Here is a 14,499-nt window from a genome sequence, read left to right on the forward strand (position 1 = left end):
CATTACAAAAAAAAAAAAAAAAAAAAAGTAACATTTTTTACCATTTTTATTATTAGGTCGTCGACCAAACCGATTGATGGTTAGTTTCGTCGTCGCATGTTAGAAGCACTACGGTTCGCCTTGTTTTCAGTTTTTCGCAGTTTACGGTCTATATATTCTAGACTGTGATTCTGGGTTTTGTGATGGCAGGGCGGGAGGAAGACAGTGTTAACAATCTTGTGAATCCCTGTGACTCATGTTCGTCGCATCAGTGCACCGCTGCTGCCAGTTGAATCCAATGTTGCCAGATAGTGATAGGTTTCCTGCGGTATCGAATATATGGCCATTTTTAAGACAGGCGGGAATTTTAAATCAAACACGGGACATTTTTATATTAATTTCTAGTATAAGACGCACCTGAATTTTGGAGGCAATTTTTCGAAGAAAAAAGTGTGTCTTATAGTCCGTAAATAACGGTATTATTATTAGACTCTGATATTCACATTCTTCTTCTTCATATTATTATTTACATGGGTTTCGTACTACTACGGAAACTAATTATAATTCCTAATTTCCTTTTACCGAGTCTTAGTTTAATGTGTTAAATTCTAAGTAATTACTTTCTTCTATTTAGTACACCTGAATCACAAGACATATGAAGATATAAATACATAAACCATGAGGAAGAAATGTATTTTGTTTAATTTTTACATACTTGGTGCTCTCTCTTCTTCAAGATAACGTGAAAAATATTGGACAAGCTTTTCTTCATCTTCCAGCAACCATATACGATTTCCTACACCTGTAATAGATAAAATATTAGAAAGTTGAGAATTAAGTCTTACTTTGTCGGTACTGATTATATTTATTATTTCTAAGAATTATCATTTTGTAAGATTTTAGTTCATTTTCCAAGGTATATGGATGCTAGCAATAATTGCCACAGAAATATTGACAATAACACAAGACTAAAAAGTGCAATAATTCTAGTAGCAACAACTGCATGAGAAATATTAAAATTAACACAAAGATTGATTTGATTTTCAGTTTAGTGCCCTTTTCAGCTCTGAGGCTATATGAAACGTGGACCTACAACTTAACGTGAAATCCGAACTACAAGAGCTCCTTCCGCGAATCGTTCCCGGGTCTCCCACGCCAATGGCGCTAGCGTTAACCGCTTAGCCACGAGGGTGCTCTAAGCACAAAGATTGAGAAGTACAACACTGATATTAGCAACAACTACCACGGAAAAAAGTAACATTAAAGCAAAGATTGAAAAGTGCAGTAATGATACTAGCAAGAACTGCTACAAAAGATATACACTATGTTTTTCAACACCAGCTCATGGCTTAGGATCGAGCCAGGGACATCTCGCACCAGAAGTGATCAGTCTACCACTAAGCCACCATGCTCCCCTGGAAGCAATTCGCCCTTTTCCGCATTCTGAAACCATATGTAAGTGGAATTCATAATGAACACAACACTAAATTTGAACCAATGCAAATTGATGCAGATAGTGCGCGAAACAGTAATTCGTAGGCAGATGCTTCCTAAAATTCACTTCCTTCATAGCCCACGGTGACTGTTTCAACACATTTTCCGTAAAAGTCAGTGACAAACATGATGAACGCCTTAATGAGAAATTATCTACATTGGGGAAAAGATACCAGGGTAAATAGATACAAACACTACTGGCAGATTAATGCTGGAACCTGGAAAGTGACGCTTCAGGTGACAACATCAAGACAATCGATATAAAAGAAACTTTCACTTAGATTCAAATGATGTCAACTACTGTTTCATCATATCGTACTTAAAAAAGTGAACATTGATTAACAGACATGTATAAAGGTTCTTACTTGATTGTGTAACAACTATGTGATTTTTACTATGTATAGTGTCATTATTTAATGTACATCTTATGTAATCTTAAATTTGTAACCAATTTTACCGTTTTTTGATTTAATTATATCTAAACCAGAGAAAAATGTAGGATTAAAGAAAGTTACAAAGAATTTGTTAGGCTCATAATAATATATTTCACGCTGCAAGTAACATTTCAGCGTTTCAATCTTCCAGAAAAAACAAGTTGGTTAATAGAGCAAATCTAACTTCAAATTCAAAATCAGAGGTCGAAATTTCAATATATATAAACTTTGGGGCAGGAACCGCCTATTAAAATGGTGAAACTTAATAATACTTCAGTTTAAAATATCTACCTACTGAAGCTTAAGTTACGTATGTGTCAAGCAATCAATTTCCAACCACGCGCACAGTGTCGATCGCGGCGTGCTATTCGAAGTCCAACCCATAGCTACGAACTTGCATAACTATTTCGATGTCGTAAGTGAATGGTCTGTGTGCATCATGGCTCCTAAATTGGGTTTGGGAAGGCATCATAGTGGCATTTTTCCACGCCAAGTTTTATCTGTCAAAAAATTCAAAAATACTGTGACTAAAATGGATATAAATAGGGTTGACTATTATCAAGAACATAATTAAGCGATATAAAAAAAGGGTTTAGAGCTAGAAGTTCACTCACCAAGGGGTGTTGAATGTAACTGTGCAATGTAGTAAAACCACATGTATTACGTCGAATGACCGAAAAAACACCTTATACAACGTGTGATGACAACACCGCTACACGTATGAACCGAACCCTGTGAAACAAATTAAATCTTCAAAAGGTATTTAAAACCTGAAAACATCACCTGTATTTAAGGGCTGAAAACATCACCTGAGACCCACCGTTGCGAAAGAAAGACCAACTGCAGACGCATCTTCAGTGACATCTATCCGATGACATGTGAAAGTTAGTGGGTACGCTGAATGAACATTGGATTTATCTATTCAACTGTGGTAAACTTTGCTTCATAACTTACACTGCGGCCAACCTAAAATTAAATCCAAAAATCTTGCGTAATTGCGAAGTAACTTTGTCGCAAGGATTTATGGTCGTTGTGGGATACTGCTATACTAAAAGATCCAATGTTCGTTAGGAACCTACAAACTGTAACATCAATTCTGGATACTATCAGCAACGCACACCGCACAATGACAGCTATTTATACTCAAGACCTGTTATGCTTATCAGAACAACATTTCGAGTTATTTTCTCATGCCTCTATTAGTAGAGAATCGTTTTCTTCATTTTTGACATCACTTACTATTCTGTGGTAGAATGTTACGACTCCAGTTTCGAGTCTTGCTAATGAAGTGAGCAAATTATAAATAGAATTCTGCACTGCTTCAACTGACGATAATTCAGTTGGTTGCTTTTCATTCAAAACTTCACTACCTACTTACACATTATATTCTAATAGATCTATTGGACAAAGTCCTCCAAATATCTTCTAACATTAAATTAATTAGCATAATGACTTCCGAATTTCGACATCTAACTAAATACAGCAAGTTTAATTCTCTCTTCTAATGAAGTGAATCATTGCTATTAAAATTACCTGATGGTTGAATCGATGATCGTTCTTCCAACCGCTTTTCATTCTGTAAATCAGGTTCAGTCTCTGAAGTTGCTTTCTCCTGCGCTTCACTGGGTTGTTGTACCGATGTTACTGCTATAGGAGAGTTAATACTTTTTGCAGCGGTAGGACCTGCAGAACACAAAAGGAAACAGTTACGAAGGGTTTCATTACAAGTATAAAAGTATAGTATTTGACTTTAAGTCACACGGAATGTCAAAACGGAAGTAACTGTTAATACTTTTTAAAAGAATGTAAGGATACATTTCCAATTCGGGCATTCCAGTTTAGCCCACAAACGATGGAAATGTAAGGGTTCACAGGGTTCTACTAAAATTCCAAAATGAAATTTCGCGACTTTTTCTTTCATAAAATTTAGTAACATTCTCAAGACCGAATTTGGATGCGAATTAGGCCGAATTTTTATGCATGCGATAGAAGCGTGCTTTGCTTGCGATTTGGTAGCGTCTAAAGCCGACTACATACATTTTTGGTGGTAAATTTTGACGTTTTATAGAACAAAATTGTCCAGTCTACACTTATATTTTAAGATAAAAAATAATCGTGACCCAAAAGCTAAATTTCGTGACTTTTTCTTGACTTTCATGACCGGCGCGACCGATAGACACCTTGGTTCAGTAAAACGTTAGGTACAAATTCCACAGAGGCTGTGTAAATTCCTTAGTCGGATTCGAAACCGGTCTATTAGATTAATAAGTAGGCATTATAATGTGAACAGCTTTATAATGTAACAGCAACTTTATCAATAAATTCGAAAGCTATTAACTTTGCTCTTCTACATTATAAATTATTCAAATAATCATGTTAAAAGCAGAAATTTTCGCTGTCAGTTGCCAGCATTGTCAAGACATAGGACGGAAAGTTTTAATGGAAATAGGGTATATGGGAATTAGTTGTTTATACTAGTAAATAAAAACTTGCTGCTCCACAGAATATCTATGATTTATTCCAGATAAGCTGATAAGATCAAAACAAGCTTTCTCTCTACCATGCTCACGTACGAGGTCTTATTAATGTGAATTTTGTTGTTCCTCTTTCCACCATCAACCTCCGAACGAAGAGGTATGTAAATATCTCTAAAGGATTAACTGTAACTTTCATAACAGCTCTACATGTTATAAAATATTTTATTACACTTTAAACTTAGATGAACTGTTATCATTTCTGCAGTAGTCAAGGTTGTGATATCATGTAGCAATTGCTAGCGATGATAACTGTATTGAAACAGTAATTTCAATTAATATGCAATCCAAGAGCAATGAATGAATAAATAATGAATAAAAGATTGAATAAAAGAATGAATAAAAGATTACTGTTTTTCTCCCAGTTCCAAAAACTTTCAATTTTAAACGTTTCAAAGATGTATGCTGTGTAGGCTAAAAAAGACTGTGATTATGAGAATAAATTAAATGATGGAATGAAGAAAGAGAGATGATACGCGAGAACTCTGAAAAAAACCAAGCACACGGTGTTTGTCCACCACAAAATCCACTTGGCGCGAGCTAAGATCGAACCAGGAATCTCACGCACTAGAGGTTTACGCGCTACTACTGAGCCCCATACCCCAGTTCCAGAAATTAAATATATTCCTACTAGGTACTGCTAAGAACAAGTAATCACACCTAAAACTGTTGCGAACCATAAAATTTGGTTTTTAACATTGCTTGAGATGGAAGCGATTCTAAATAACAGAGTTACATGTGGAGATCTATTGTTTCTTTCTTTCATTACTGACTTTTTCTCCGCTCCTCACTTCCTCAATAAACTTCGCCAGCGAAGTGACGGGTGCAAAGCGGAGGAACATACTTTATCCATTTAATCTTTGTGTCCCCGCGTAGCGTAGTCGCTACCGATACCAGTCTTTAGTGCAAACGGTCCCAGGTTCGATTCCTGGGAACACTTGCTCGAAAAGGCGTAAAACCTTTTTCAGACCAGCCATCCTGAGTTTTCCTCATTCACACCAGGCAAACGCCGGAATGGTACCTAACACACAGGTCCTGGGCCGCTTCTTTCCTTCCCAATCCTTTCTTCCACTCTAATTCCTCAAATAGTGTGATTGACGAGGGACGTTATCTCTTATACTTGACGGACCTAACATGGTCATAAATGCCGACAGTCCAGAAATCTAATCCCCAATGTCACTCCCCCATCTAATCTTCATTTTAAATTAATCTTTGAAACAAACATGACGTGTTTCGAAAATCTGCATATTTACGCAGTAGCGTACACACAATGTCCTAAGGTCGGGGAGGCAGGTGTTCAAGCTCCCAAGTTTGTAACACTTGAGGACATTATTGAAGTCTAAACGAATACAGTCTTTCGTTGGCCAGAAGGTCATAGAATTATATGTCTAACATCTATAATCAACCTGAAAAGAAAAAAACTACATGCAATTTATTACATTAACAAAGATTAGGCTGTTATATTTTTCACAGGAATAGTTCGAAATCAATATCTGGAATTAAAAAGTATCCACTAGCAACACCTCTTACGGGCCCGTCAGAGCCTACTAGTTGGATGCGATACTTATGCCTTTGGGATGATGTGTGGTCAGCAAGTTGCCAATGCAAAACATAAATCACACGAAAAAATGACATTACCCCCTAAAAAAGTAACTTGTAGTGACAAAGTTGAAAAAAAAAAAGTAACCTTTAGTGACAAACTTGAAGAAAGGTAACTTTTAGTTTTAAAAAAAGTGACCCGTTATGAGCCCTGTAATTCTTTCTTTTCACGTATTTCTCCGATTATGTTCATGACGCTATGTGACGGCGAAATCCCAATACCATCTGGTTAGTACGAAGAGTTACTCATCTTTTCTCTGACCAGACACCGGTCTGTTAGTTTTACTTCACTAACTTTATGAGAAGTGGTGTTCCAGTGTGGCTAAGGCGTTGGCTTAATTCCTGGAATGGTAATATAGTAATTCAAATATTATTATTTTAGGGTAGCTTTTTGATTCTCTGAAAGGGGAATAATCAATTTCGACTTACCTAAAAATTTAGAAGAATCCATGGCGCTAGGTCCGTAAGTGCTCGATGTGTTTCCCTTGGTTCCTAACAATAGCCCGACAGCGTAATTTCCACTGTAATAGGCTTCTCTGAAGAACTGGGAGGGGAAATTGTCCTATTCCCTTTGCACAGCTTTCCAAAGTCCTTCCACAGTTCTCACACGCCGTTTTCCCAAAGCCCGCTTCAGCAATCCAAATCCACAATAGTCCATAGGACTTGCATCTGGAAATTTAACAGCTACCTCATTGAAAGGTATCACCTGTATACCACTTGCCTCCTCCATCTCCCTGTAGAATGCGAGGGACGATCGTGAGGTATGTGATGAGGCCTTGTCCATGTGAATGCGCACCAGATTGGCGTCATTTCTGTACACTGTTGGAATCTTATGCTCGTAGATTGGCCGCATGATCTGCTCCTGAAAATACTGCGAATTTATTTTGCAGTTCTTCGCCACCCTACGAATCTTCAGTTTACCTCGGTAACAGTAGCCAGTAACGACCATGAACCCTTTTGGGAAGGACCTTCTGAAGTTCTTGGCGCCTTTTTCTCGGTACATGATGGCTCTCGGTTTGCCGCAGTCGGAAAGGTAAATCCATTCTTCATCGAGCGTTACGACGTACATTCACCTTTGTTTTGCCAGATGCCGTTCGTACAGCTTCCGGGCGTTACACTTTCGTTCCTTTTGGTGGGCATCCGTGAGAAGATGGCCGCGAGCTTTCATGACCTTTTCCAGTTTGAGTTGATGGTGTAACGTCCGGCTCACAGTCCCCAAAGACACGTCAAGACGATTAGCCATACACCTTCGTGTTGGCGGATTTTCTTGCATTGCCATTTTGCGAAGTTTCCTCTGCATAGTGGAGGTGGCCTTGGTGCATTCCCGCTTCCTAGGCAACTTCGTTGGTGATCCAAATGGTGAAGCTTCGTTGCCCTTGTACTTTTTAATAACATGTTTTATTCCACTTAAATTGATGTTGCAACCATTCTTCTTGCACAGTTTTCTAATGACAGAAACACTAAAGTGGGCGTCATAAAGAGTTGCAACATAGCCTTCCCAAAACCGGCTTAGTTTGGGCGGCATTTTGGTCATAGAGCGGAGACTCACACACTTGGAAACAAATTTAACACAACACTCACAACAATAGTCCTGTTTTGTGCGTTATTGTCGTCCGCGCGGAAAAACAACTCCGTTCCCAGGAAGCCACTGCACAACACTGCAGGACGCCACGAGCCAGGTCGGGTGAGTCCATTCTGCGCGGGAGGAGAAGGAACGAAATCGGCCAAACGTAGGCTGAACAACCTCTGTAGTTTTAGAAGTAGTAAAGTGGCTTTGTGAAGAAAGAATCCAATATCTTAAAAGGCATTCGGGTCACGGATAGGGATAGTATAGTTCCATCCTGCCTGGACACGTAAGTATGAGTAGATCAAGCAAGACTTTGAAAGTGAGCCCAAAGTTTCAAATTGAAAAAAACCTTGCGTCCGTGAAAAAAAAGCTTACATTGCTTTGAAAGTCAAATATGGTCACACGCAAGAACGTGTTGGTGAACAACAGAGGTATCATTCTTCCGGATTTAACGCTGCAAATTGGCTGGCACTCTATTTAAGGCTGCACAATGCGGTGTGCTTCTTCCTGGAAGCTACAAATGCCTCTGATTTGTTAAGCTGTGCAAATCTGTTATGTGTAAACTAGTATACCTCTACAGACTTTAGTCAATAAAATCATGGCAATACTGGCAATAATGATCTCTGAAAGATTTTTGGGAAGCTATATTGCAATTGAAAGTTTAAAACGATTCTATACACTGCACCTTTTATTGAAAATGATGCCTACAATTTCACAGCTGCGCACAAATGAAAAATGATCTACTCGCGGAGCCTTGTAAGTCTATATATCACTTGCATAAACTCTCAAACTAGAAAAATTTAAAAATTTAGGGGTATTTCGTCACGAGCCCAATTTATTGATCCATTTCATGTTTAAATACTTACTCTGCAGTTTCGTGTGATTTTTCTGAAGTTCCTTTCTTCTATTTCGGATTATGTTAGTAATTTTGTTCCTTATTTGCTCGACTTCATAGTTTCTTGTAAGTTTGATTCTTCTCTGAAATTCTTCAATTACTTTCCTGGCTAGAAAGGAAAAGAACATTTCCTAATATCAACAAGAAATAAAAATAAAACTTCCAAAAATGGCTTAACACGGCAAGGAACTTAACTGATTTTTTTATTTTCCTTGAACGAAAGAGAAATTCCACACATTTTCTAAACGACTGTGAATGACAGATTCTAGTTCGTTTGGTAACCACAGATTACACGAATTTGTATCCCAAGTGTTATGCATTAAGAAGTTTAGGAAATAATGCTTTTTGAATTTTTTGATGATCGAAATGTTATTCATAAGAAATACAGTGATGTTAACCACTGATTCTACTGAGAATACGCAAATACTTGTAACTGACTTGTAATCATTACAGTCCACGAGATTTCTATTCTCGATTTGCTGAAAGGTGGCTTCTGACAGATAGCTGCACATGTTGTAAACAAAACGAGAGGGAGGATTGTTCACCAATCGCAGCAGTATTCTTTCACGCCGTTGCTAGGCAACGAAGGTCACTGACCGCGCCGGTAGTTGAGAGTTAAATCTTCTGTGGAATAGTTGTTTTAGTGTGCGTTTAAATAGTTTCTTTTGGTTAGTTTCTCTGTTTGTGTGCAGTGTTCTTTTCAAATTAATAATCATTTTTGTTTGTGAATAGTGTGTGCTGTGATTACAAAATAAATATGACTACTGAAAATGCTGAAACAATAATGAAAAACAAACGTGGTCAACATATAGAAGTCAGTCACGGGAAATGATATATAACGCTCGGTGCTACTTCGAAGACGAAAAAAATAATAAAGGACCCCTTTTCCCCGTAAAACAGGTACTTAAATGCACTTCCAATTGTTTGAAAATCAGTGAACGAACTGTTATACGCGTAACTGCAGAGAAATGCGGGGGCACTAACGATAAACCTTCGGTATCCCTTACAATACCTGGGAAAAAGAGATCAAGAGCAAGTCCAAAGTCAACCGTAGATGATTTCACGGAAGATGCAATTCGACGTCTAGTATACAGATATTACGAACAGAAGAAGTATCCCACTTTAAATTCTCTCCTTGAATCATTGAGGAAAGATAAGTTTATTTACGGGTGGGAAGTCAACTCTGTGGAAATTACTTAAAAAGATGGGGTTTCGATACAAGACATTTTCAGGAAGGAAGATTTTATTAGAGAGGAAGGATATAGTAGTTATGTGTTGTCGTTTTTTGAGGGAAATGGCAAATGTTGAACCCGAGAAAATAGTATGGCTTGACGAAACATGGGTCAATGCTAACCACTCAAATAGCAAATGCTGGACTGATTCAACACCAAAGAGTACAATGCCTGTCCCAATTGGATTGATTTTGTTACATGCAGGTACGTGTGAGGGCTTCACACCGAACAGTCTTCTTCTGTTTAGATCACGTAAGACGACAGATTACCACGAGGAAATGACAGGTGATAAATTCAAAGACTGGTTCCAGAATGCATTGCTACCAAATATAAAAGCAAATTCGATTATAGTGATGGACAATGCTCCTTCTCATTCTGTCGTTTGGGAAAGAGCCCCTACATCTAAAAGCACAAAATCTGAACTTCTGGCCTGGCTTAAAAATAAAAATGTGCAGGGGTTATCTGATAGTCTGTACAAAGCCGAACTACTGGAATTAGTAAATTATATGAAACCCGGATTCCACAAATACGAGGTAGACGAAATAGCACGAAGGCATGGGCACAAAGTAGTTCGGCTGCCCCCGTATCATTGTCAATTTAATGTGATTGAATTAATATGGGTTCAAATTAAGAAATACATTGCGAGCAAAAATTCAACATTTAAACTGACAGATGTTGAAGTTTTAATTAGGGAAGCAATTCAGAACGTTACTCCACAGAAATGGGCTGATATCGTTAATTAATGATGCACGTCAACTTGAGGGAATACTGGAGGAACGCGTCCAAGAGTTGGTCATAAACTTAGGCGAAGATAGTAGCAGGAGTCCACTGATTCAGACAGTAACGATGATTTAGTATCACCTCTATCCAAACGGTAAGAATTTTACTTTTTCGATACTGTAGTACTTTTTTTTTTTTTTTTTAACAATAGCTGAATAAATTCATTTGGCTTTTGTTTGCCATGGTTTAATAGAAACAGCCATTTGTGTGCGAACAGACCTGTAGCCATGAGAAGTGTAGGGGCTTGTCTTCCAAAATTTTTCTTATTCCTCTTAGTACGGAAAACATCTTAATAATATTGTTCAATCAGGCTACTTCGAACTTTCTTCCTTATCCCTTCCTATTTAATGTTACTAACCAAACGAGAAATTTACCGTCTTGGTTTCGAGACAAGACAGGAAATTCCATGAGTCTCACTTAATTATTATATCTGAAACACTGTTTCTAGTATTTCATGATTCACAATATAAAAACTATAAATTGATAAAGTGATTATACGAATACAATGAAGAGAATTTACCACGTTTAAAGACATTCAAGTCATTATATAATATACTCCAATAATAAATATAGTTTGAATGTTGATATACAAGACCCTTCGTAACCCCTCTGAAGAATTTTCATGACTTCTAGGTGAAATGGAGAAACATATCAGAGCATAAACTTAAATAAAAAATTTACGGAAACGAGATGAGAAAAGCTTCTTCGTGAATCGAGGCGAGAAAAAATTATGCGAAATCGATACGAGACGAGATTTCTATAATGTTTACGAGACGACACGAGAAAAATCATATTTCTCGTCTCATCTCGTGGGCAAGACCATTCCCCTTCAAACGTCAAGATTTTGTTTGGCTATGGGCCTGTGCGCGAAAGACAATAACGAGAGTGATTAAATAAAATAGTTGATTAGTTTTTTTTTTTTTTTTTTTTTTTTTTTTTTTTTTTTTTTTTTTTTTTTTTTTTTAAGTATAACATGAAACCAAGTCCAGTAAATCATTTGCTCTTGATAATTTTCTGTCCTGATGCCAACTTTCCAGTTATTCTAAAGAAAGAAAAACAAAATATTTTAGTTGCCTGTTAGCACGAGAATTTGTATTTGAAATATACGGAAGCAGTAACCTATTATATTTTAGGAAAGGTTTTGAGTAATTAGCCTACCTTTGTAAAAGTTTAAAGACAGAAGTTTAATGAAAATACATTTTGGTAGGATTTTATTTTATTAATTTTACTTTTTTTAAGGATGTCAAATGAAAACCGATTCAATATTAGAAGACTGCGGAGTCTCTCCATTAGACGAATAAAAATTATTGAGGCTGCTTAAGTTTCGAAGTCTGTGTACACTCAAGGTAAAAACAGTTCATTAATATATTCCTTATTTTTCTTGTAGAATATCAATATTCCAAGTACTATTATTGTTGTTGTTTGGTAATCATACGTTCCTGTTACGACTTGTTAAAGGTCTGAAGTTTATCGCCAGAGCTGCTGTCTCTGTTGCGGAGCCTCTGGCAACAGCGCCTCCAATACTCCACGTGCTCTACCCAACTGTCAGAAGCAACCTTTCAGTAAATAGATAATACCTACTATTTAGAGTAAATTAACCCATGTATAAAAAGATTTATATTTCATTTTAATTTATTCCGCGATCCTTTTGGATATAGAACAGATGAAAGTAGACAACTAATAAGTTTATTTTCTTTACTACGTTTGAGAAAATATTTATTTTGGTTTCACTCAAATGCATAAGAACATGTCTGTGCATACCGAACAGATTTTCGAAAGAACGACAAGTTGTTTGTCAAACTTAAGAAAATGCATTATAATATTAAATATTGTACTTTAAATAACTATTAGTCTTGTGGCTACTAATTGTTAAAACTTGGATTACCCCATTATACAAGGTTTTCGGAAAGAACACCAAAAAACTTCAGGAAATGAGACCTGATAAGAAAACATGAGTTGTATATAGACCAACATAGATGTACAAAAGCGTCATTTCGGAGCTACACCCCGACGAAATTTGGTCGAAATGACTACATAAATAACATAACTCGAGAACGAAATCTCAGATCAAGATTGAAAAAAAATGAAATGAAATCTTTGAGTTTTACGTCCCACGGTTATGCCGGTTAGGCTAAAAGAGACGGTGAGTATGAGAGATGAGTGAAATGGTGGAACGAAGAAAGTGGGAGGAAACGGGAGAACCCCGAGAAAACCCACGAGCACGGTGTTTGTCCACCACAAAGTTCACTTGGCGGGGCCTGGGATCGAACCCGGGACCCCAAGCACCAGAGGTGAACGCTCTACCACTGAGCCACCGCGTCCCCCTCAGATCAAGATTGAGTAAAAGAACATAAGGATTATTTCGGGTCTAGATTCCATTATTGTACAAATGGATAAGGAACAGAAGTGGCGGCAACTTTAGGCTTTAACCAAAATAAGAAATTCATAATGCATTGTAGAAATGAAAAACAGATTAGCAATTAAAAATGGGTACATATTCATATATATATTTAATATTAATGGAATCTAGGCTCAAAATAATCCCTATGTTCTTTTATCTGACTTTCGTCCAACATTTGGTTCTAGAGGTATGATCCTTTTCACTGTGTATATCGTTCCGACCAATTTTCGTCAGGCTATAGCTTCGAAATGATGCATTTCTTCACCTATGTTGGTCTATGAATATTTTTTTCTTTTCAGGTTTTCGTGTAAGGATTCATTTCCCGAAGTTTTCTGTTGTTTCCAAACATTCTCTATAAATAACTAACTTTATTATGGCCTATGGAACTCGAAGGTTCAATGCCGTATTCATAAAAGCTCTCCAATGATTTTTGTCCTTGGCTTACGAATCCAGTTTCTACTTTCTGCGAAATCCATCTTAATAGAGTTCTCACATTTGGGCCTAAGTCTTCCTAATGGTCTTTTCCTGATTGGGTTTCAAATTAAAATTTTGAAAGCTCCTATTCTGGCTACATGACCTGTCCACCTGAGCCTCCTAGACTTAATTACCAAGTTTCTTGTCTAAGACTGTATGGGGAAAGAGATGCTAACGACAGATGACTTACAAGGAATATTCTTGCACATACATGCCAAAATATGTAAACAGTCCTTACGCAAACGCAGAATATTAAATATAGATAACTTCTCTGACATTAAAGCTGCCAGAGTCAGCTGACTTTGCTGAACACAGATTCTTACTACCATCATCTAGACAATTTTCACAAGGTCTTCAGAAGTCGCTGCATCTCTCAAGATCAGATCTTTGCAAACACGAACATGAGGGCTTTCAGGAGCCCAAACATTCCACAATATATCGGTGAGTCTAACTGAAATGGTTGAGTGTCAGCGGCAATAGTTTGGAATAAATCTAATTTAGTTTCTAGCAAAAGCTCTTTCAAACATGACTGAACAGTTTTAAAGCTTGCATACAGACAATTTTAAGTGTTATTTTACCTTTGGGATCATTGCTTGACAAATATTCTTTCACATATCAAAGGATATCCAATTAACTACAGATCCGTTTATAGATATCCGAATGATGCTTTTTGTACCTTCTTTAAAGGCAAGGAACAAATCGTAGAAAAATGAAGTATCTGGTGACCACTTAATTTCCGTTGGTGTTCCAATATCGATCAAGGATGTTCATCTGTTCCTTTTGTGAGACGTCGGACCCACGATCATAGGTACTTTTTTTTGCTTAGAATGACTTCCTCTATCACCTCCCAAAGGGACGTGATTTCCTTCCGGGACACTTTTTATATACTGATACGAACACCTCACAGTTCGTGCTAGCGTATTGAATTTTCTACATGAACCTAGGACATTCTCTTAAAACTTCCATCGATTTAACACTGACCTATGACAGTTAAAGACATCAAATATCAGTGATATAATTTTCTAGGATCTGATATTCAGATTACTACTCTGATCTGCTTAGATTTTGTTCAATGAGATTCTACAGTTCTAATTTAGACGGATACCGCGT

General features: G+C 37.1%; 1 protein-coding gene across 11 annotated transcripts in view; it reads right to left on the minus strand.

The window, feature by feature from the left end:
• Positions 1–14,499, minus strand: part of LOC145686670 (uncharacterized) — a 165,190-nt gene that overhangs the window by 83,907 nt on the left and 66,784 nt on the right. For 10 of the 11 annotated variants that reach the window (XM_081760180.1, XM_081760170.1, XM_081760172.1 and 7 more), the window contains 3 exons: positions 8,474–8,611; positions 3,441–3,590; positions 695–781 (listed from right to left, as the gene is read on the minus strand). In XM_081760180.1, the coding sequence (XP_081616306.1) occupies positions 695–781; positions 3,441–3,590; positions 8,474–8,611 (375 nt within the window). The remainder of the gene's footprint in view (positions 1–694; positions 782–3,440; positions 3,591–8,473; positions 8,612–14,499) is intronic. The other variant, XM_081760179.1, reaches the window with a different exon arrangement.

This window comes from Thermobia domestica, chromosome 5 (genome assembly GCF_964235325.1).
Source record: "Thermobia domestica chromosome 5, izTheDome1.hap1.1, whole genome shotgun sequence".
In the NCBI taxonomy this organism is placed as follows: domain Eukaryota; kingdom Metazoa; phylum Arthropoda; class Insecta; order Zygentoma; family Lepismatidae; genus Thermobia; species Thermobia domestica.